The sequence below is a fragment of the Pezoporus flaviventris genome, unplaced genomic scaffold (assembly GCF_033815535.1).
Source record: "Pezoporus flaviventris isolate CSIRO_AGI_PZ_B2104156 unplaced genomic scaffold, CSIRO_AGI_Pfla_v1 ptg000016l, whole genome shotgun sequence".
In the NCBI taxonomy this organism is placed as follows: Eukaryota; Metazoa; Chordata; class Aves; order Psittaciformes; family Psittacidae; genus Pezoporus; species Pezoporus flaviventris.
Window position 1 is genome coordinate 11318531 of NW_026892564.1, and position 24760 is coordinate 11343290.

The window sequence follows — 24760 nt, forward strand, 5'->3', positions numbered from 1 at the left end:
CTCTAATTATTTGCAACAAAATATCCATGAGGAGTGGGATCCCTGTGCTTCAAATTTTGATTTCTTTAAGAGGCAAACTGTCACTAATGACATGGGGATGAAGGAAGGCTATTAAACGCAGAAGGGGACTGAATGAGCTAGGCTGAGAAAGTATAAACTAGTAACAAGCTGAAACCCTTCAGCCTATGAAGGAAACTGCTGCCAGAAGCTTCTAAGAGAAACATTTGTATAAATATCACTGACTAATACTCTGCTGCCAGTTTTGCCTAAAGCTCTCAAGTAGCTTGTTGCTACCACCTGTAAAATATCTACTACACTTTCCCCATGAGGGTCTTCCAAGCTGCCATTTCCTATTAAGCAGAGCAAAGGCGGGGAAAAAAGATGAAGGAACAAGAAAGAAATCCCAGGGAGAAGCATAGCTGCTGGATCACATCCTCACAGTGCTGACTGACTCCTTAAACGAAAGCCCAAAATGTTCCCTGGTTCAAGGACCAATCAATCCCATCATCGGCAGCCCAAAGGATTAAGCCTATGAGAGACAGCAAGCCTCTGTACTCCAGTCAGCTGCTGTACTTCAGGGACTCTTAAACACTTCTCAGCCAGCTGCTGTTCCGGAGTGCCTCTGTGCATTACAAAGACAAATACAGAAAGGCCTTGTGACTTTTACAGCTGCATTTGATCATTGCCCAGCTTGTTCATAAAATAAAAATAAAAATAAAAATAAAAATAAAAATAAAAATAAAAATAAAAATAAAAAACTTAGTCACAGATTATGTTAAAAAAATATCAGAGTACTTCCCCTCTGTTCTTCTTTCTAAAAAAAATTAAAGGGTCTCATTACTTGAAAAAAAAACCACAAACTAACCACAAGATCAGTGCAAGCATGTAGACAGTGAGCTCAGTTTCAGGAAACAGCAAGCTTCTAGAGGAGAGGGCACATGAAGACATGAGCAACACTCCTCAGCAGCATGGACCATGCTTGTGAGGAGGAGAGAGCAAGCTCCCCTGGGCAGCAGAGCATGGTGCAGAGGAGCTAGCAGGCACACTGACACTGCTGTGTGTTACAGTCCAGCATCACTCAGAGACACGTGTATGGCAGAGGCAGAGCCGTGTCTGAGCTAATAAGCCTTGACTTGAAGCACAGTAAATGACCTGGGACACGATGCTCTGCTGACATTGCTCTATCCCACTCGCCATTCCAGAGGCAGCTAAATCAGCACCCATTAAGGGATCACCATGCTGTACTTGCTCTGTACTCCACTGAGGATTACTCATCTCTCCCTAAAAAGAACAGATGTGCATCATTCATTTTAAGCCAACGCAGGAATAGGGTCAAATATGAGCTGTGCAGTAGCTGTAAATCAGCTGAACAGCCATCATTCTCCACATTCCTCTCTCCCATTTTCTGTATTGGGACACCATGCCAGGGACCTCTAAGTAGCAAAGCTTGCATCCATCGGTCTTCTCTGACCCAAGTTTCACTGACACACTTGCACATTTCACTGATGCACTTGCACACTCTGCAAAGCACACCCACATAAGATCCTGACAAATAACTCTTCTTTGAATGCTGATTTTTACTTTGTCATTACTGCTGAGATGGCTAAGGATTTTTCAGACTTTTGAGCAATAGGTGTTCTGAAAGCTCTAGGGTAGTACTGAATCAAAAAAAAAGGCAGTTTAATATGTGGTGGCCTTTGAGCCCATAAAAACTGATACATCTTCATCCCATACTAGAAAGAGCTGGTACTTTGGAACAAACTCCAAATCCTATGTGACCAAGGGCTCAGGAATTATGGAAGTAGATCAAGTTACTAGCTCACTCACATAAGTAAGTCACTAAGCACAGCAAGGGAAAGATCTAATAGCATTTTGCTTCCTTTTGGTCCTGCAGCTTAAAAAGAAAACTGAGCCAAGAAAGCAAATACATGATTGAGGGTTTGTCTACACTGAATGCTGCAATGTTTGAAGAGCTGATCTGCAATTCATTTACTCCCACATTATACAGCATGATTACAACTATACAGTTTCTTTTAAATTAGTGATATCTCTACACCTGACTTTAGCATCTGTTACCTATCCCTGCTAGCTCATACATCAGCAGCTTTCTTACTGTACACTGTATTGTAAGCTGTACACTGGACTGCATTCACATGGATGTAATACAAGGACTTAAAATCTACAACAATCAACACAAATATTTAGAGAGTACAGAAATGGATGGAACAACATAGCCCTGTGAACAACTCTCTCATTTAACTCCCATAAGGAGAGAGTTAGCAGCAACCTGAGTTCATTCTGTGGACACAAAAACAAGGTTCCTAACAGGTTTCTACATTGTAATCTAAACTGGAAAATAAAAAGAGCTCTGGTTCAGAAGTTTCCTGTACATTTGTGGATTCTGGGATTTAGTAAAATGAAGAAGCTGAAGAGAAACAACCTAGAAAATGAGTGTATTTTCGGCTGTACAAAGTGTTTGGAGGCCATTTGCAGTCATCTATGAGCCATAATAAACAGCACATTATACTGGTATGAAATGCTATCCAGAACACTGAATTTTAACTGTGAGGGAAGGGATTTCATTATTGCTATTATTATGATTATTATATTATTATACTGCAAATAGGTACTGTGGAGGCACAGCATCCATGATTACAGTGTGTGACTCCACAGTCAGCTATTTGAAAAGAAGATTCCAGCTTGCAAACAGTTTGCAGATGTTCAAGACTACATTCATTAAAAATACATTGTCAGATCCAATCAGGAACAAAATGCAAGTTTGCACAAGTCTTTCAAAGTTGCTGTGGATTCCTTTTCGTGTTTTGCTTTCAGTATAGGCAGATTCTAAAATGAATTATGTTTCCATTGTGCATTTCCCATAAACAGTGCAGCATTATGCCAATGCATAATAATTTGAGTCATTAATATTATTTGAAAGTAACACAGAAAAGGTACTTTTATTATTACTTTTTGATAAAATGAAATTGGTAAGTTTGATACAATTGTTTTTTATACTACTTTCAATTACAGTATTAACTTGGTCATGTAAACACTACCACTATGGTCTATAACTCCCTCTGGTAACTCTGCTTTCACTACCCAGGGTGAAAAGCTGCCTTTTCATGGCTGCCTGCGTGCCAAGGCCCAGCTATGGTATTGCCTAGCTGTGTAATTGCTGATTAAGAGCTATGAGGAAGTCTGGAGGCAGACAAAAACATGAAGTTAAGAAATTTGAGACATCAGCATTGCTAGCTCAGGGATTCAAGAAAAAAATGCCAACACAAAGGTATAAAACCACAGAGAGAGATTAGCTGACCCCAGTAGGAATCATCACCTCCAGTCATCACCATTATCAGAGTCATCAAAGCTGGTGGCAAATGGCAGCTGAGCAACACTGAGGGTCTACTGAAAGGAACCACGCTGGACAATCCTCCTCAATCCTCCTTCCCAGCCAATGCCTGTCAGGACAGCAAAGATTGTGAGCAATGGTGGGCACACTAACACTGAGCCTAGCAGCTCACTCCTACAAATCTTCTGTGTGTTATGAAATAAATAATTGTTCTAAACTTTTAAGGTGAGTGTATCCTGCTTGCAGAATCTTTTTATACCCAGCCCAAACAAGCCAAAGAGGGGTTGTAACAGGCCATACCATGACAACAAAATTCCTTTACTGGCAAAGCCAATAACCAAACAGACACTAAACATATAAGTCATGCTCATTCTTATGACTTTACAGAATCAGGACATCTACTTCCCCTGCAATCAACTAATAACAAAGTCATTTATCTTTATATGAATACACGAATAAAATACAAAAGGCATGTATTTTACCTAAAATACTGTCTGAGGTTAGCCATATTGGGCAACAGTGCATTGCCAAGCACTGATTTGATTTTCATTGCACTGACGGCAAAGTCATTTATCTTTTTTCAGCTCCCAGTCTCCTTTTATCTTTTTCTTATGCTTCTGTATTTTTTCTCTATTCTGCAGTGTTGCTGAATGCTGATGAGCAGAAAATGGTACAAAACCACAGACAGACTCAGGTTTAAAAAAGTTCAGGTATGAAGGCCCAGCTTTTTTCCATTTGGTGAGTCCAAAGAAGCTGTATATTGGGCATTGTCCAGCTATATAAAGATCAATTAAATACCTCAGTAACTGTTCTTCTCTAGAATACACAGACTTTCAAACAGTGACATGATATTTCTTTCATGGTTCTAATATGATCTCCATTAAGAAGAGACATTATCTTCATGTCACTGCACTTGGAAGTTTTAATGAAAAATAAAATGACCAATGCAAAAAACAGTTTTCCACATATGAGACATATGAGAACCACATTTGTTGCCTTTTTTTTTCTTTACATTCAATTTGTTACATTTGTAGACTACCAACAGTCCATAAAATTCAGGAAAAATGGAAATATAAAGAAGAAAAAAAATCTTCCCAGTGTTGTAGTACTTACCTTTTAAGTGTGTTAGCATCTCACCAGGGATGTACAAAGCACTGACTTTTTCAATTTACCAGCTGAACTTGCCATTCTTACTTTGTTAGTACTGAATCAAAATTGCCTTAGCCCTGTTTTCCACCAAAACAAAACCAACGTATTTAATGCCATGACAGACAATACATTCCTCTTGAAACATAGCAGAATTTCCTAAGATTTGTTCAAGAAACAAAGGTAACAATTACAGACAAAACACTACAGCTTATGATTAGTAATGCTTCACAAAGCAGACATCTCAGATGTCTTTCAGGTCCTAAAGGTTCCTATGATATACATGTCTGCGTACGTATCTGTACCTCTGCTGTAAGTCAAGAAGGAGGTCTATTCAACAGCTAACAGAACATAATGAGTGATTCAGAATATACTATAACAGATACACCTACATCAGGTCAGCTGACTGACCAAACTACACTGAAAGTATTGAAGATGTTGGTCAACTTTAACTTCAGCACAGGAATTGCAATTGCTAATGTTACTAGACTTCTCACACTGTGAAAAGTTCTGTGACCAGAACCATAATTACCTATGATTTCTAGCAACAGCCTTTATATTCTCCGTTCACCTCTTTAGGTGTATTTATTATCACATTGAAAGAATCTTTTTCAGCAATACTTTTCAGTAAGGTTCCATCAAAATTTCCTGTCACAAAAGAGAACGTGCAACTGCCAGTTTCTTGCTAGTCATGCTCAGTTCTGCCACACCAGCAGAGACAAGCAATAATGAATGTGTCCAGAACTGACATGGACAATATGTGGACAATTTTATTTTTCTTGTCAAGCAGAAAAGTGTACAATCTGTACAGAATTATTCAGAATAGTCATATGTACAAAATGACGCAGGTGAATCTCATGAGACTGAGTGGCTAGTTGGTAAAACAGCAGATGAAATTCAACATTGGTAAGTGCAAAGGAACACAAATAGGAAAAAATAATCATAACTATATGTACATGGCAATTGAGTCTAAATTAGCTATAGCTCAGGGAAGAATTCTTGGAGTTACTGTGAACAGTTCTCTGGAAACAGCTCAGTGCTCAGCAGATATTCAATAAGCAAATACAATGTTGCAACTGATTTAGGAAAGAACCAAAACCAAAACAAACTCAAGCACATTAATTTTGAGCACTGAGGGCAGCTGCGGCATCACCCCTCTCTTGCTCAGTGTTTCACACAGACAGTGTAGAACTTAAAAGGCACAGAGAACAGTGATAAGAATGAGATGGGAAGCGAATCCCATACAAGGAGAGATTAAGTACTTTTGAGTTCTGAAAAAAGACAGCTAAGCCATCTATAAAATCAGGACTGGTACACAAGAAGTGAATGAAGAACAACCAGTCACTGACTGTCACAACAGAAGAAGAGGGCAGCCAATCAAACTGTGGAAAAAAAAGTATTTAAGTAAACTAGACACATAAGTAAAATACAAATCCTGTTGCCACCAATTGTCACAAGAGTAAAGTACAACAGCTTCCAACATGGATAATGTACATTCACAGAGAGCAGGTCCTTTAGTGGCTATTAAACCAGTGGCATATGTGTAACTCCTGGTCAGGGTCACTGATAGCTGGAATCTAAGAGTAATACTCCACTGGTTGTCATCTCTAAACTGGTCTCCATACAGGACACAGTAAAATATTTTCTGCTGTGGCTGTTCTTACAATATGCATTTTGGGGGTTTGGTTTGTTGGGTTTTTTTTTCAAGACTGAAAAAAGAATATTTCAATGTAATTTAATATACAACTTGAAGGCTAGGTCTGGCTGTGGGTCCCCTGCACAGTACCTCTTCCTAGTGGGTTTATTTTCTCCAACTACAGTGACCAACACAGCTGACTCTGGGAAATAGCTGATAATGAGTTCTTTGTAATCAGGAAGGTGAATTACAGATAGAGAAATGGTAAAATCATCTCACCCCTCTGAAGGGTCTCACTTGTAATTCACACATACCAAGCACCTAGCATTATCTTCACCTGAGTAATAATGAGAGCAGCTTGGATGTGACAGAGTGACACCTCTGCAAGTCAGAGTGTGGCAAAATACTTTTACAGACAATTTTGTATTATTCATACTCCACAGTTACAATGGAATATCACTAAAAAGGATAGTCATATATTTCCTCCTTTTCCCATTAGATCCATGGACTACCCACACACTGGGCAAGATGGTTCAGTCAACCGGTTATTAGTTTTTTTCATTAGCTTCCCTTTGGATTACTGCAGTGAACAGGCTCACTGTTTAGCCATGGATCACTAGATTTGGCAGAAATGATACAGCATAAGTGTGCAAGCAAGGGCAGGAGGAACAACTCTGTCCAGTAGCAGCTACACTGTGTTACATTCAACGCTAAACTGCAACCTATGGTTCAGCAACATCATTTGAATTTGGTCTGCTGAATGAAAAACACAGAAGTCTCTGGACCTGAAAAGACAGCCACTGTGAAGTGACCAGATTCCACAAAGCAGCCACTGAAGGAGAAAGGAAAGGATATGAAATTCTGTGGTTAAGGGCTGGTAGGCAGAGGGGAGCTTGTCCAAGTTCAGGTGACAGAGCTCAATAAATATGGAAAAGCACTTCAACTGGTAAATGTTTATCGGAATTGTTACAGTAGTTCAACTTCATGAAAACACACCAGCATCAGTAAATCTCCTCTGCATTTGAGAGGAAGCACTTTTCTAGAGCAGATAAGATTCTGCAGGGAAATAAGTTTTGCTCTTGTCTGGATTTCCTCATGTAGGTACTACAAGGTATCATTGTACTGGCGACTTCAATAAGGAAACAGACTGTATAATTAAATGTATTTAAATACTTTAAATGCTGTTCAAGCACATGTGTATATACAAAACAGTACTCAGGATACTTCTTAGCCATCAACCCCTGAATAACGGAACTATGAAACCAGGCAACTCTACATTACCAGCTGCACTATGATTCACTGATCCTTTTTATCCTCACAATACTTCTTGGTAGTATAATCATTCCTAGTCATGTGTGATTCATCAAAGTATTTTGTAGTCAAGACAAATGTTATAATATGGCCTATTGTAACCATGCAAATTACAAACCTTCATTTCCATACCTAAATTATGCTTTTGCTGAACTTTTTCTGCTGCTCAAGCAGCTCTCACAAGCTAGTTAGGCATTTCAAAATTGTTTCATAGCATGGAGTCCCAAGCTTTCTAAGAGGTGGCCTTCTTCATCCCTTTTCTACCTTTCTCAATCCTCATCATGCTTTCCACATCACTGGTTAGAAAAGGTTTGTGTTAGGTTTTTAACTCTAAGCTATCACCGTATCTCCTCTGCATGCCTCATGTGTTTCCTGTTGCCAGGAAGTAATGCAACTCGAATTGGCAGACAAATTATACAATACTTTCAATGGCAACTCTGAATGACTGTTCCATTGAGGGTCATCACAAGCCAAGTGATACTGAGACACAGAAAAGTTTCAAACTTCTTTTTTCTACACCAACATATCATACTCCCAGTGAATTCATCTTTCTCCTGTCTTGGGGCCTATTAACTTTAATGCACTTATTGTTATCCCTGTCCACAACAGATGCAATACTTTTAAGTAAAAACTTAATAGACTCTACTCCAGTTCTTAATCCTCTGCATCTTAAAACCTTTTTTAAGGAATTGATCATCAGGGTCAATGGGTGACTTTAATGTAATTTTTAGAACTGCTCATATTAACTGCCTGAATTTCCAGTTCAGAACAAATGGGTTTGGCTCAAGTATAAACATTAAACATCTCCAAGGAAAGTAAAGCCTAACATGGTAGAGGTTTTTTAAACCAAACACAAAAAAGAAACAACTCTTCTTGTGGGTAAAACAATAGATCACAATAAATCATACTAAGAATCACAGTTCCATGAAGAATCCTAACTAAACCTCAAAGTGATGCTATGCGCTCCTTCAATGAAACAATGGGAATAGAGAAAAAAATACATTTCTTTCCCAATAGGAACTAGAATAGCAAGTTTTTAAATACATGCACAAAGGCAAACATACACTTTATATGCATCATAGATGCATACTTTCAGTGCAAGTAGATAGACCAATATTTGCATGAGATGACAGGAGGCTTCCAAATACATGCAGAATGCTACTACTATCTTTTCCAGTACTTATCACAGAAAGCTGATATAGTAAAACTATTGCGGACTGAAATATATCAGACATTCCTTGTGATTGCTCTGTTCACTTACTCTAGAACTGCATATTCAATGCATTTAAAACATATGGAGTTGCTAAGGAATAAAACCCAAAGGTTAATGAAGAGAAGAAAACCAAGTTTGGTTATCACTCCCCGTCTGAATCCACCTGAATCCAGTTAGCAGAACTTCAGTAAAATGAGAATTAATCCTTTAATCTGGGGGTGGGGGAAGAGGGAGGGAAGCTTATGCCTTCTCTGATGCAGTGGTAGCCAAAAATGTAAGTATTTATTTTATGAATGCATATGCATTCATCCATGTGACTTTAAATGAAGCAGTACACTGCATCACTCATTCACATTCCCACATACAGATCTGGGTTTCTATCTGAATTACTCAGGTCCAACAAAAACCTAGCAAACTCTCTCACTAGGTATAAAACAGCCTCCCTTTTTTCTCATGGCATTTAAAGGGTAACAATGAACTTACTCCAAAACAATATTATCAGATTTTAAACATAAAGGAACACTTCTCAGTAAAACAAAACACAGCATGATGAACTGTTGTTCAACCATGGACTGTGATTTAATTAGCCAGAGGCCTGGAGAACTACAAGAAATACATACGTGGTATGTGAATGATTCAGTAGGTATACTTCTTTCTTTGAAATTAATCCACAGGAATCCACTTCCCTGCTTCCTCCTCTACCTTTTATTCCCTTCTTTTATCTCCTACACCTTTTATTCTCTTCTTCTTTTATCTTTATTAACTAAGGTACTGCTTACTGTCCTGAGGATACAAACTCTTAATTGAGGTTCCAAGCTGCTGTGACTACTAAACTATCCACTGCACCAGGGAAAGGAATGGTGAGGGGGAAGGAAGTGTGGGTACCCCCAGAGGGGCCACCAGTGAATGCTAATAAACATCTTTTGCTTCTTCTCCCCTCCTCCACTGCAGTAATTTCAAATAAAGTATCAGTCTTCTCACTCTGTCCCACACTGCCACACAGCTCCAGAGCATGCTGTGAAACAAAACACACTGCTAAATATTTTTCAGGATAATCCACTGTGGGATAACTTTCTTTTAATACACTTCAGGTCATTTACCCTTCAAAGAGAAACATAATCTGCTTTCAAATTATGCTGTTCCAAATAAGAAGATAACAGGCTCAGTTCTCATCTCTGGCTGCTCTTGCTATGTCTCAACAGCATGCAGCAGCCAGAAAGCTGTCAGACAGGAGCAGTGCAGGATCTCCTAGGGTTATCATTCAGTGGAAAGAAGCCAACGCAGATGGTTCTCTGCCACCTGTACCCACCTCACTGCACGAGAGGGGTGCCAGGGGGATGAGGCTACATGCCGGGCTCCAGTAGTTGGGCAGTCGCAGCAACCACTATGAGATGGAATAAACTTGTTTGTTCATAGAATACTTTGTAGCTATAGTCTTTAAAAATTAATAAACTAGAAGTCATTTTCAATATGCAAACCTGAAACAGAATAGGTAATCGAATTCTAATACGATGAATCTGGAAAACTAATGATTTCTTTGGACTACTAATGTATCATATTAGTTTCTCACTTAAACCACAGTAGTGTCCTGGTTTATGCTGCGATAGAGTTTATTTTCTCCTTAGTAGCTGGTACACTTCTGTGGTTTTGATTTAGTATGAGAATAGGGTTGATAATACACTGATGTTTTAGTTGTTGCTAAGTAATGCTTACCCTAAGTCAAGGACTTTTCACTCTCATGCTCTGCCACTGAGGAGGGGCACAAGAAGCCAGGAGGGAGCAGAGACAGGACACCTGACCCAAACTAGCCATAATCCATACCACAGCACATCATGCTCAAGATATAAACTGGGGGAAGTTGGATTACAGCCACCGATTGCTGCTCGGGGACGGGCTGGGCATTGGTCAGCAGGCGGTCAGCAGTTGTATTGTGCATCATTTGTCTTTCTTGGGGCTTATTCCTCTCTCTCTTTTTCCTATTATTATTATTGTATTTTACTTTATCTCAATTATTAAACTCTCTCATCTCAATCTATGGGGTTTACATTTTGCCAATTCTCCTCCCCATCCCACAGGGGAGGGAAGTAACCAAGCGGCTGCATGGTGCTTATTTGCCAGCTGGCATTAAACCACAAGCAGTAAGCACTAAACTGAGTAAAAGGTACTCGTAAAACCAGCCTTTCTGTTGTTACTACAGAAAAAAATGTCATACAGGCCAAAGAAAGCACAAACACACCTATACATGTTCAGATGTGCGTGTGCTTTTCCAGCTCAATAATCTCCCAACACATCCTTTGTAACATGAGTTTTATTTTCAACTGTTTGATGAAAGCTATTCTGGGGAGGGCAAGAGTGAGACATTTGTAATGAAGACCAAAAATGAATGGGTGTCATCACTATCAGAGCAGCATTCCAGGACATATAAAGATTAAACATTACAAGCTTGCATCACACTAGGCTTCAGAAATATGCCTGGTGCTGCTTGAATTAGCTGCTATCTGTTTATCAGATACACATGTGGCCTCCCAGTGGTAAGTGATGGGCTAACAAAAGTTACTTTTCAGGTTTAGGTGGGCTTATGAAATAAAGGTCAACTCTGGAGCTGGACTAAATTCAGGCTACAGAAAAAGAAAACCTAATTTTGAGAACTAATTCTACTTTTGATAGCTAAATCATTCTTCTGTAACAAGTTTGCTCACACAGAAAGAATTATCTGGTGTGTAACTGATCCAATACTGATTAATAAATAATAACCAACGGAGAAACTTTGCTGGCAGTTAATAACTAGCAGCTGAAGAGAGGTCCTAAGGAAGAGCCTCAGGCCTTTAACCCACATAGTCATCAACTGGCAGAAAATTCCTGGTGTTGAGGTCATTACTGTTATTACACAAAAATATGACTACATTTTTCACATTTAGTTAAAAAAATTCTAAGCCCTACAGGCTGAACTGCACAATAACTGCAGAGATATTTTAGAGAGAACTGATGTTTTGGTTTTTTCTAGCAACTAACAATGATGGAACCCACTGGGGAAAAAGTTAATCCGAATAGTTGCTCAACCTGATTTTATTTTTAGACTACTAATGAAAAGCCAGCTCTTCAATTTCCTCAGACTGATCATCACTGCAGATGAGGGAATGCCCAGCCCAGCTCTCAAGCGTCTCATAGATTGCTAGAAGCACACTACCTCCAGATATCTTGTCTTAAAGATGAGTATAAAACCATGGTCCCATGGTGCTGGATCTAAACTAGCATGAGTCTTTGGACATGCATTGATTCTGACCCAAATCTACTTATGTGATTCTGTTCACTAACCCTTTCTGGGCAAAAACTGTTTTTCATTTGTGCAGAATCAAGTGAATATTACTGCACAGATCCCATTTCTGAGACCACTCTATCTTTTTGTGTGATGCTGAGCCAAACTGAGTGAGCCTCCCAAACACATGCCTAAAGGAATTCAGTGCTAGGATGTTCATGCAGGCTCTCTGCAAGGCAGAGCACACTACGGAAACAGTAATTCTCATATTTTCTTCTAACCAGATTATTACAGCTCCTCCTTATTGGCCAAGATAAGACTTAACTGTAAAGTATTGAATCAAGATCTTAAACCAGGAGCTTGTGATCCCTAATTACATCTTAGATGAAGTAATAAGAAAACGACAGCAGTGCAATAAAGGTTGGCCTTATTGCGGTATGACTCTTCTCATAAAATCTTTGTTAGCCTCAAGATCTTTTTCTGTATCATGACAAATTACTTGGCACTGATGACTCCACAGTAATGTTTAATATAACTGAAACCAAGACATACCCAGTTGTAGAGGTCTCTTCAAAATGTAACACACAAGGATTCAGCCAGGCAGTGGAGGTCCTAGCTTGGAGCTGACTAAGCTGTGGTCAGGTCTACATACTGCCAGTCCTGCAACACATGCTGCAATCACTTTGGAAGAGGAGCAGGAGTAGCAAAAGTGAAACCACACAAAATTCTTGTTTCAGCACTGCCTTCCGCTGTCATTCCTCTTCCCACTCACCACCACCCAGCCAGATAGCCACCTCCTTTCACTGCTGCTCACTCCCATCTGCTCTGATGCTGCCTGCACTTGCTCTTCCAACCCCTGCACCCACAATTCCTCCTGACTCCACTCCTTTCCATGCACTTTTTTTTTTCTTTTTAGCAGATACTCCCCCTGACAAGAGCCAAACACTTTAAACCCGTCAGTTGGCATTTTATTTCCACACCTATCTCCACACCCTGTCCACAGCAAAAGAGAAGAATGGTAGAAGATTAATATCCCTGAAACACCTCTTTCCAGCAATATGTTCATCTACAGCAATATATTGTGCTTTGTCCCTAGGCACTCGCTCCTTGTACTAACTGAAAAGAATAAATCAGCAGGGGAAAAAAAGGAATTACAATAACTTACGAGACAGAGAAAAGGCATACAAGATGTAGTCAGTTTCCATGTCCACCAGACAAAAGAACAAAAAACATGGTTTAGACAACAGAAGTACAGCTAAACATGAGGAACAATAAAAAATAAATACAGATGGGAAAAATAAAGTAATAAAGTAGGAAAAGGCCTGGTGGACTGAAAGCACAGATAAAAAAACAATGAAGAAAAGAGACACAGAGGTGATGAGACCAACATTACAATCCAATGAGCAATATTTTGCTTTTAAAAAGTACTGACAACATACATAAGAGGTATGATTAGGAAACGCAGCATATGAGTACAAGCAAGGAAGTACGTGAAGGTAAGTGGTGTTTTCTGGATTATTGACTGTGCAAAGATGACAGTACAGAGATCCCATGATTTTCACCAACTATAGCTGACAACTGCTAGAGCCATACAAAGATCAGCTAGGCTGCTCACAAGGACATCTCTCCTCCCCCAACACACCATTACCTCAGGCAACACCATGGCAGAACTGCACTGCTCCCAATCCACAGCAGCAGAGGTGACTACGTACACCACAGTCCTTTCCACAAATGTCAAGCCCCTCCCCAAAGGCAAAGGCAGTGATTTCCTGTAATCCCAGATGAATCTGAACAACATATTATATATCTGCAATGCATACAAAATCAACTCCGCCTTTAAATTACCTGCTTTGGAAGGAATTCTGATCAGACCCATATGGACTTAAGAGTTATGCTAATGATTCATATCCACTGAGCTGTGGTCCTAGAAAAGCACTGCTTGTCTTAATTCCCCTTTCCAAATTAATTTCAGTGTATGAAATACAGAACATCTTCCTGTCTGCAAGAATTATATAGGATATATCAAAATTACTATTTTGATTGGCTACCTAAGCTTTCCAAAAGCCAGCTTCTATTTATAACTTGATTTGTATTTGAATCTCACATTTTGGTTAAAATTAATTTTGAGGTCAATGTCATTCTTTGAGATAAACTGAACAGCTAACACTTAACCATTTCTGAAGAACAAATCTGGTTTTGACCTCACTGTTTGTTCTGTTCTTCAGGGAGTTTATCTACCCTTGACCATAGCACTGTAGTAAGACTGGCCAACTGGAAGAGAAGTGAGATTTTAATCATTAGCACACTGCCAAAATCTGAAAGTATAGACCCTTGACCCCAAAATGTTTTGTGAACCGAAACCAGGTTCATGAAAGTACTAAAATAAAAGTCTATGCAAGCTGGTCTTTTAGGTGTCTACTACATGTCTAGAAAATAAATACCACATAGGTTGCATTAACTGAAGAAAGATTCCCCAGTTCAAGAAATGGCCTATCAAAATGCTTCAATATGGATGTTTGGTTAATTTTCCTGAGCATTCATTCATTTTAGAAGCAAACTTACTTTTATCATTGCCATGGATATAGGAACAACTAGATTTCAGGGAAAAAGTGGCTTTAGAGGAAACCAAGAAGTTTAAGATTGCAAGTGTCAGGACTCACATAATTTCAAATTCACCCAGAAGTGTCCATGAACTCCTGGTATTGCAATACAAAAGACTCAAAAAGATGGATTACCTCAGCAATTCATCTGAATGAACACAGCTCTGAACCGAAGTGTTTGCCTTAAAAGATACTCTTTCAACAAAACTGAACAATGATTAAAGATGATCAGATCACAAACAGACTGAACAACAGCAAGATATGCTTAAACAATAACTCAGTGTAAGCTATTTTGGTATTTTGGGGCATTAATATACCTCTGTGATAGGGGCATTACAAAAACCAAGAGCTAAATCTCTAGACTAACCAAACCATTCTATGGGAGAAGAGACTATCTCAATCTATATAGGTCTATAGTCTTTGTGAAGATTACCTGCTAATTTGCTTAATTGTTGGCAAAATTCTGTGTAGCGATAACGTCAAGCTGGAGGAGTATACATGTGTATGTCCTATGTATGCTGAACCAATGATTCAAGTATAACTATCAGATTCTAGTAGCCACAAAATTCCTAAGAAATTAACATTCGGATTTTCTCTTCAGATTCCTTTTAAATCTGAACTCTTGAGAACAGTTTTGCCAAACATGGGAACATCAGAAAGTTATTATTTACTCTCTATATGACATGACTGTGCCTCTGTCTTCAGGGTATCAAACATACCCAAGCAACAAAAGCCTGCAGGATATGAGTTCTGAATAACACTGAGAAAATGAGTTAAAGAGGAAGTAGGTTGTATCTTTCAAATTGACAGTCCTGAAGTCCACCTCCTATGTTTCACATATTTTCTTACAGTGACTGTTGGAAGCTGAACTGCTTGCAATGGTTCCTAGATGAATCTAGGACATTCTGCAGTTAGATAATAGGCTAGTATTGTGTAGGACAAACTTGCTAGCATTGCACAAGTATTAAACCACAAGTAACATGAGACCTACCTAATAGAGTATACACCCAAAACTTCCATCTTATTACAGTTAAAGGAGAACCTCAAGTAATCAGTGTTTTCAAAAGCTGAAAAATACCTGGCCAGTCTTAAGACTAATTCCTTCAATGAATCCTACCTGGATAGAAGTCTGTTTCAGTACTGGTTGCTAGGAAGTAAGAAATGGCTTGATTTCTCACCCTGTTCTACTAGGCCAGTGAACATTCCTCTTTATCAGAGAGTGTATTCATAGGACAAGAAACAACAGTTTTAAACTGAAAAAGTGTAGATTTAGATTAGATATTAGGAAGAAGTGCTTTGCTATGAGGATGGTGACGCAATGGCACAGGTTGCCCACAGAAGCTGTGGCTGCCCCATCCCTGGCCGTGTTCAAGGCCAGGTTGGAAGGGGCTTTGAGCAACCTGGTCTGGTGGAAGGTATCCCTGCCCATGGCAAACCAGAAACTTAAGTCTTTCAGCCATCACAGGTAACCAGTAGGATCACAAGCACGGCCTCAGTACTTCCCACATCCTTACATTAGTAGATCAAAGCACCTCACAAAACCACTTCCTAGCCATCCTCCCTCCTCTTTCATGGAGCCAGAGAGCAGTGTCGTAGTCTGCTGGCCATGGTGTGAATGGAGAGGAGCAAAAGGCCACCAGTGTCCTACCCAGCTGTTCAGTGACAGAAACAAGACATTTTCTGATCGCTTCAGTATGGAACAAATGAGGGATGCCAATGCAGAGGGCTGTCGTGCATCCACCTTCCATCAGTGCAGCCTTGAGTCCATACTAGGGCTATGGCATTACTCCAAAAACCTTCCCAAATTTTCATTTATTTTTTCAGTTCAGTTTTCAGCCAGATCATACAGCTGTACAAAGCTGAAAGCTGGCACAAGGAAGACAAGAAATACCTTTTGCTCAGAGAACATGGAATCAGCTCCCTCCACAGCAGCTCAATGCTTAGGCTACCTACAAGTGGTTATGGAGATGTTTCCTGACCTGATGGAAGGGAGGTTTGCAGTCCTTCCTCATGCCCCAAGACTACAGCACAAAGTCACGGAACATTTGCAGAAGTACAAAGTAAACACTCCCTTTGCTGAAGTACACAGCTTAAACTGCTGCCTAGCCCTCTGGTTCCAGAACTAGCTCTGTTTTGTCAGTCACAATAACTAAGAAGGAGGGTTTCTCTCTATGTTCACCTGAAAAATCAAGATGACAGCACTGTGAAAGATTCTATTAAGCTGACAGCATTCCTCATGTATGTTTTGGCTTGTATACAGTTCTGAGTTTGATACTTGTAAATGAAACCAGACTGACACAAATAAAGGACTTTCTCTCTTTTTATTCCATGGCATAACTTCTGGAACCATGCCATATTTGGAAAAAACAGCTCCAGAAAGTTAGTGCTTCCATCCATCTGGACTCCACAGGAAGCTGACAGGTTGTAGAGTCCTGCTCCTGAGCAGGAGATCTAAGATAGAAATTACTTTATCAGCTTCCCGAGCTAACACACAGCACACTAAGGGACATGTCAATACTGAAGGAAGGGACTGGAAACCCTGCCAGTATTACTGCTTTCTTTTAATAAGTAGTCTCATGAACACTGGTACTGAAAAGGCTGCAGGAAAAATAAGAGAAAAATTCCCAAGTAAATTAAAGTGAAGTGAAATGGCATATTTAGAAGCTTAACATTTCATCAGACAACCACACTTACTAAGCTAATCAGTTATAAAAAGCATTAGACAAACAAAAAATATTAGAAACACCTTCAAAAGGATGCCAAACAATACACACTATCATTAAAATTTTGGGAATGCTAATCAAGAAAATGCTTTTAAGAACTTCATGTTATGAGCCCTTACAAAAAGTGAGGGGTTTCAAAATAATGACATGTATTTGATACAATATTAAAAATACTTACAACTACTCCACTCTTGGTGACAGTTTCCCGGTACGTAAAATTGCACACTGCCCAAGCCAGGTAATACGTGGACATGAGAGGGGTCTGTGAAAAGTGATCTGTAACCCATCCATCTTCTTCAAAAACAGAAGTTTCAACTGGCATGTTGGACAAAGATAAGTAAGTTGCTTGATGCCTGATGCTGATCTTGAAAGTGGCCTTGTAGATAGGCTCGTCAAAGCAAGGAAAGGCTTTTCTGGCATGAGTAGGAGAAAACTGTGTAACACCAAGAAACCTAGAAAAGAAGCAAACAACAGAGAGATTACTAACTGTGCACAACATTTGATTCATGGACATAGCAAATAAGACACTGCTTGACTACTGTGGAAAAAAAAACACAAACTGTACAAACTATACAGTGCTTGAACACTGCTTTATCACTTTCTTACTCCCCATACTGCAAACACAATTGATACAAAGTAATGGTCTACAAATTTGCAGGCACCACACTGACATTAAATAAATAAATAAACCCTCACCTTGCATTAAACCAGGTTCTAGCAGTTTTGCTCATCGATATGTGAAAAAAATGTTAGCCAGTATCGGTGATATGATGTAAGGCAAGCACAGTCCTCAGTTCAAACCAGGATTTAACAGCCTCTGGGGAGTTCCCTCTGCCCTAAGACACTGACACTTCACCATTCTTTGGGCACGAGAACTTAGGGTCACATAATACACTCAGGGGGGTTACTGTTTTCCACTGCTGATTAAGTATGTACTGGCTGTACATAGGGGCATCCCTAATGAGACACAGTACCATACAACACTGCTGTTAATGGGGAAGTCCAAATAACCATTCTGTGAGCTTTAAAGATTTACAGATATATGCAAGTGATTAAACAAGTACTGAATTTTAAAAGAAATGCATGTAGAGTTCTACACATGCGTTTTTTCTCTCGTGTATTTTATAGAGACCAAATCAATGTTCTCAGTTAATGGGTCAAATTAGGAAAGGACCTCTGAAGAAGGAAAATACATTTATTTTACCACTGTAAAGAATGGGAAGGCTTTAGTTTGACAATAAAATCTCTAACTGTTTTCCATAGAACAAAAGAGATTTTAATCCAGACAGAGAATAGGAAGCATTCTGGGTAGACACTTATATATACACATTTGGAGAAAACCCATGTGCAATAATCTTTTTTACAGAAACAAGAAGCCACACTTAGAAGGCTGAATTATGGGGTTCAATAAGAATATTTTCTGGAGGCATACAGGATAAAAAAATGACTATGAGCCAAGTACATAACTGCAAAGGGAGCACATATGTAGGCTTTTTGTGTAGTATTGATTCATCTCTCACTTTCCAATGTTCCATCAGTGGAAATAACCATGCAATTTTAGATACCAGGTAAACATTTATCAGGATTTTAGAGGTTGACTAATTATCTGTTATTCCTCCGAGGCAAGAGGATGAGTGGATAGATTTAATATAATGAAGATGGTGGCACCTATTATTAATCAGTCTATAAGCACTACTGTGCAATATGATACTCTCCAATGCCAAGGGAGAAAAAAACATAGGTAGCCCATAAGAAAAATAAAGTATCTAATTAACTTTTCCTAAAACTTTTCAGGGTTTATACATATTTTGGAGCCTCATCTTATAAAAATAGCAGAGAAACTTCTTGAAATGTTACACTTCTATCTTGCTACAGTGTATCCACACCTGACAGAACTAGATATATGTTTTCCAGTGAAAGTATCACCTCTTTCAATAAGGCTAATATGTAAAATTTTTCCACCACTGAAACAGCTACCATTGGTCTTTTCTCTAAGTAAAAAGCCTTATTTGGCTAGTAATTACCGAAGGAATTCATCATACTGCATTTTTCTTGTCTCGTTATAAAGCACAGATTACTAAAATCCTCATTCTGCATCGGGTTGCTTAATGCAAGGCAAAAGTCGGTGTCAGGTATTCCAATGTTAATCCAACAGAATTTCACATTATCAGTGGATTTTTCACCTGTGCAACTTAGCCAAAACAGCCAATTAAATGAAGCAAAGCAACTTAATTTGTATGAAACTATTTCAAGTGGACCTGATTCTGCATTCTAGGCACACTCTAAACAGCCATAGACATCAACAGAAGCTTCAAGTGAGGAGAGAAAACTGTACTGCCCTTTTATTAATAAAGTAAGTATTATGAACTTTCCTTTGCAACTAACAATTTTAATGAGCTCCAACACGCATGTAAATGCATACTTAGGGAATATGGTATGTATTCTGACACTCTCCAAATAAGGAAGCTTTTTTTTCACCGCACTTCTTGGAGATTTTCTCAGAAGTCTTTTAATATTTGTTACATGTTAGGCCATTGAAACAATCCCTTCACCAGGCTGATAAAAGCTGGTAAACTCTGCATCTTCTGTATTTTCCCAGATAGACAGATATAGCCACATACACATAACTGGGCAAACACTGGGTTGTCAATATTTCATACTAAAAATACATTAGCTACCAATAACGGTGATATTTATAACATGTGCATTACTATCAAACATTGATTCGCTTGTTGCGCCATAAAACAAAACAAAGAAAAAGTTAGAAACTGCTTCCCAAAGACTGTGTTTAAAAAAAAAACCCAACCACTGTCTATGTTTATCTATTTTTCTGCGTTAGGAGGAAAAAACAAGCAAAACTTCTATAGCATGCCAAAAGTGAAGAGCAGGATGAGCATTTCATTCACCTCTCCACACACCTCTCTGGGCACTGACATTCTGATCTTCAGTTCCCAAAAGTTTCACCACAAAAAGTTGTACTTCTGAGAATGACAGCCTTTCAGCCTGTCTTCTCAGTATACCCACAGCAGTAATTTGCAGGTGTTTTAATTCCATCTCATCTATTAACGGAAGACATGTGTTTCCTCAACAACCTATCTGTTTTGACATCTTAGTTGTTAGAAGAATATGTCTGTTTGGTTTGTCTGTGTGATGTAAAAACTTTCTCTTTTCATTTATGCCACAGTTTGATGTTCATTTAAATAATGTGTGAATATTCTTACGGTGCTCTACAGTAGCTCTGTATTAAATGTCTGTTGATTACTGCCAGTAAATTCTGGCGCATAATGCAAAGTAAATTTGTAGCATATCACTTGCATTTTACATTTTAGTGAAAGTAGCAAAGATTTCAGTAAGAAAATAAACACTTTTCTGCAGCTATCAACATTTCAGGCTGATTTATGACTTTCAGCAGTGAAGACCATAGAAAATGAAGCAACTTTAGGAAAAAGAAAAAAATCAAGCGAAGGTATTACTAAGTTTGTGAAGCCTCACAGTTAGCCAGAGTTATTGACTCCTCATGTATAACAAAAGTGATAAATGATGGTTTAGACCCTTTTATATCAACCACTACTCCAATGAGGTTACTGTATTTTAATCGAATATAAACATGTCAAAAAGCTAAAGCCTTGCTTGAACATTAGGGTCTCCCAGAGCAGGAGAGAAGCCTGCCTATTACAGTAGAAGCCGCTCATGCTTAAGAACTACAAATGGTTATATGTATTCCCTTAAAAATGGGTTATTAATCAAAATGCAAATTGCTACACTGCAAGAGCACAGTCTGAACAAAGAAGTTCCTGGTTTAGAATGTGTATTATTTCCTTTATACTATAGTGAGTTGTTAAGCCTGTGACAGTTGAAAATGAAAACCAGTACCAGTACACCTGAAACTATAACCAAGCATTGATTATAGTTTTAAAACATTTTACTGAAAGAAATATAAGTGAGCTGGTGTAAAGAAAAAAAAAATCCCTCTGATCCCTGTACAATGTTACCTTACACAAGGTAAGGTTCTTCCCAATATCACTGTATTCAAGTGTGTCACAAGGCAACTTGTATGCGAAAAGTTATACAAAAAGTACTGGGAAAAACATTTTAACATTATCACCTTCCATCCTGTGTCTTGAACTATCCTGATGATTCAAAAAGTTAACAGGCTTTTGCTGTTGTTTCTTAAATCGTAACTGGGGCACTGGTATTGAAGTGTAATATAGTAACTTTGGAAAAATGTCACTGCCACATCTATTTGACAGTTCAATTATTCCTATGCAAACTCTAAATACACAAGAATAATAACTGCTTAAATAATTTCTTGGGTTTGTAAAGTGAATTATATCTCCTGCTGTTAACCGTATTTTATTCTCTGCTTTGCCCATTTTCCATACAGGTCTGTAAGAACTCCTGACTACCCCAGTCATCTACACCTCCGCGATAAAAGGATTTTTATCCACATCTTTTCCTACAACCATGTTTTTTTGAATTTCCATTTTATTTCAACGTGATGACAAATCACACAAACTTCATTTTAATCCTGCTTGCAGTTGGCTGTTTAAAATTGTCAGTAATCACAGTAATGAAAATATGTTTTAATGCAAGGGCTGTTGATTTAATTGAGTTGATGAGCGCTCTTTTTCTCTCTTACTATTTTTGCCCAGTTCTTTCAAGTATAAACGATTTGCTTCAATTCACAGTATGAAACAGTAAGATTCAGAAGAGAAAACCTGTCACAGCACAGATGTTTCAAGAAAGGGCAGCTTAAAAAGAAACTAACTCTAAAATTATACCGAGAAGCCCATCCGGTATTTGTTTTCCATTGCAAAGACTGGCTATGGTTAGAACAGAAATAAAAAAGACTGCAACTGCCTAAAAGGGAGCCTCCGCAGTGACCCTGCCTACTGTAACAAGGGCCTCGACAGGGACCCAGTGGCTAGAGTCACGAGAGTAAACATAGCTGACGACAGAATCTTGCTCTGCATGAAAACAGTGGAAAGTGACCAGGTTTGCCCTGTCGCGGGGCGTAGATCCGCAGCGACTCAGCTGCAGCAGGTGCCGTGCAAGTGCTCCCCTGATGTGAAATCACAGCCCAACACCTCTTCTTCAAATAATGAAATAGACAAAACAGCGGAGACGTTCCGCTCCCCCACACGCTGCTACCTGTAGCCCGGCACGGCTCTGTCACATGAGGACACACGGCAGCAGGACACAGCGTCTATTCAGCAGACCCTGCGCCTCCGCTCCGGGGTTGCCCTGCCAGGGTCAGTGCTTTACTCCTACCACCCCGGGAAGTTTACCCGCTACCACCGCCCATTTCCAAGCCGCGCCGCGGCAGCTCTCGAACCGCCGGTAACCACCGCAGCCATCCCCGCCCGAGGCGGGCGCGCAGACGGAGAGCTCAGCTCTCACCTGGCGGCGGCCGCGGCTCACACCGGAGCGGCACGGCGCGGCCGCCCGCACGGCCAGCCCCAGCCCGAAGCCGCCGAGGGAGCTCCGCTGAGGCCCGGCCTGCCCGCGCCCACTCCCACATAGCCCCTGAGCGTCGGCAGCCGCCTCTGACTGCCCTTCCGACAGCGGCCTGTGGAGCAGAGCGGGGAAGGGCTGTCGGCCCCCGAGCGCCTCCGCAGCTCCGCCCCCAGCGTCAGCCCTCAAGCGGCGGCTGGACAGCGGAGGGGACCCCCGGCGAGTCAGGCGGCGGATGGTGGCGAGGGTTGACCTGCAGTCAGCTGCCGGCCTGGCTTCCCAGTGCCGTGGCGGCCGTCCCCCCCACCCCAAAGCCCCCTCCGCCCGCAGCCGGCCGAGCCCTGCGCCCCTCAGCATGGTCGGCGAGCCGCCGGTGCCGGGCGGAGCGGAGCCCGCGGCCTCCCCCGCCTGGCGGAGCCGCGGCCCGCCAGGTCCTAGCGCCGCCCCGCACGAAGTTCGGCGCGGGCTGCCGCGGAGGGGCGGGGGCCGCCAACTTCAGCCCGAGTTGAGGTGAAGCAGCGCTGCCGCTTCGCTACCTTCTCTCGCCGTGGAGGACGTAGGAGCTGCGGAAGAAGCCCAGCAACTCGTTCTCGATGAGGGCGTTGTAGATGATCTTGAGGTTGTAACTTTTCTGCACCTCCAGGCTGCGGTTGAGGACGACGACAAAGACCTGGGTCTGGGGGTAGAAGAAGGAACGGTCCACCCGCACACCGCCGGCCAGCTTGTCCTCGGCAACGCGGACCGCCTCGATGTGCATGCGATGCGCGTGCAGCACGATGTACCGGCTGGCATTGAGCACCTCCAGCTGCACGTTCACCTCCCCGCTGAAGGTGAAGTTCTCCATGAAGGCGCTCAGCATCAGGTTGTAGTGCAGCGGCCGCAGGTGCCGTGGGAGCCGCGGCCGGGTCCAGGGCGGCAGCTCCCGCCGCCGCTGCCACTCCTCCTCCTCCTCTTCCTCCACCACTTCCCCGCCCCGCGCTTCCTTCTCCTCCTCCTCCTGCTCCGGCCGGCCAGGGGGTTGCCCTGCGCCGGGCGGCTGCCGGGCCGCCCCCGGGAGGCTCCCGTTGCCGCTGGCCCGCGGCGGGCCGTCGGCAGCGGCGCTGCACTCCTCGAAGCGGACGCTGAGTAGCACGGCGATCATGGTCACCGCCAGCAGCGCCAGGATGGAGACGGCGAAGCCCAGCACCAGGCGCTTATGCACAGCGATGTGCCGCTCCGTAGTGCGGGGTCTCGGCCCCGCTGCCTCAGCCCAAGAGCCCGGCGGCAGCCCACGGCTGCCGTTCCGCAGGGCGGCTTCCTCCTCTATCATCATGGGGGTGACGGGCGGGCGCTTCTCCCGCTTCTCCTCCAGGTCCATCACGGCAGGGCCGCCCCCGTCTCCCACGGGACCTCCGCCACCCGAGGGGGCCCCGAAAGCATGGGAGGCTCCGAGGCAGGGGGCCCTCGGCCCGGGCTGGGGAACGTGCCGCTACGCTGCCTCTTACTTCCCGGAGAGCAGCATGGCCTGCCTGCCGGCAGCCCCGCCGGAGAACGGCCCCCGGGCGGGGGAGACGGGACGGGATCGGGCGGGAGCCGCCGGCGGGCGCTCCCCGCTGTCCGGCCGCTGGGGCCGCTCCGCGCTGGCAACTTGTGTGGCTTCTGCGGGGCACTTCAGCACATGCCGCCGAGCGCACCCCGGCGCCCAGGGGGAGGGCTCTGCCGCCCCGGCCCCCCCTCTAGCGCCGCCGCCCGCAGGGAGCTCTCCTCCCCCAGCGCCCCGAGACGCTGGGGCCGGGGTAGGGCTCCGCGCTCGGCCCCGGCAGCGCCCGAGCCATGCGCGCCCCGCGCCGCCGAGCAGGTCCTGCTGTCCCCGCGGGTCTCGCCCGGCTCCGGAGAGGAGGCACCGGAGAGCGGCGCTGAGCCGGGCCCGTCCTCCTTCTTCTGGCGGGGCTGGCTCCGGAGTGTCGCTTCCCGCTGCTCCTCTCTTATTTAGTCTTTCCTATCTCCTGCAGGTACAGAGCAATCTCCCGGTTGGCTCGGGCAGTGGCGGCTATATATAAGCACCGGGGAGATGCAAGGGAAGTGATGGGATG

The 24760-nt window shown here is 42.1% G+C and overlaps 1 protein-coding gene across 2 annotated transcripts in view; it reads right to left on the reverse strand.

The window, feature by feature from the left end:
* The window catches only part of TRHDE (thyrotropin releasing hormone degrading enzyme), a 685146-nt gene extending 660731 nt beyond the window's left edge, over window positions 1-24415 (reverse strand). For both annotated transcript variants that reach the window (XR_009743632.1, XM_061454791.1), the window contains exons 1-2: window positions 23225-24415; window positions 17413-17686 (exon numbers count right to left, since the gene is read on the reverse strand). Coding sequence is in view for 1 of the 2 variants with exons in the window: in XM_061454791.1 (XP_061310775.1) it covers window positions 17413-17686; window positions 23225-24045 (1095 nt within the window). In the remaining variant the exon portion in view is untranslated. The remainder of the gene's footprint in view (window positions 1-17412; window positions 17687-23224) is intronic.
* Window positions 24416-24760: the final 345 nt, after the last annotated feature.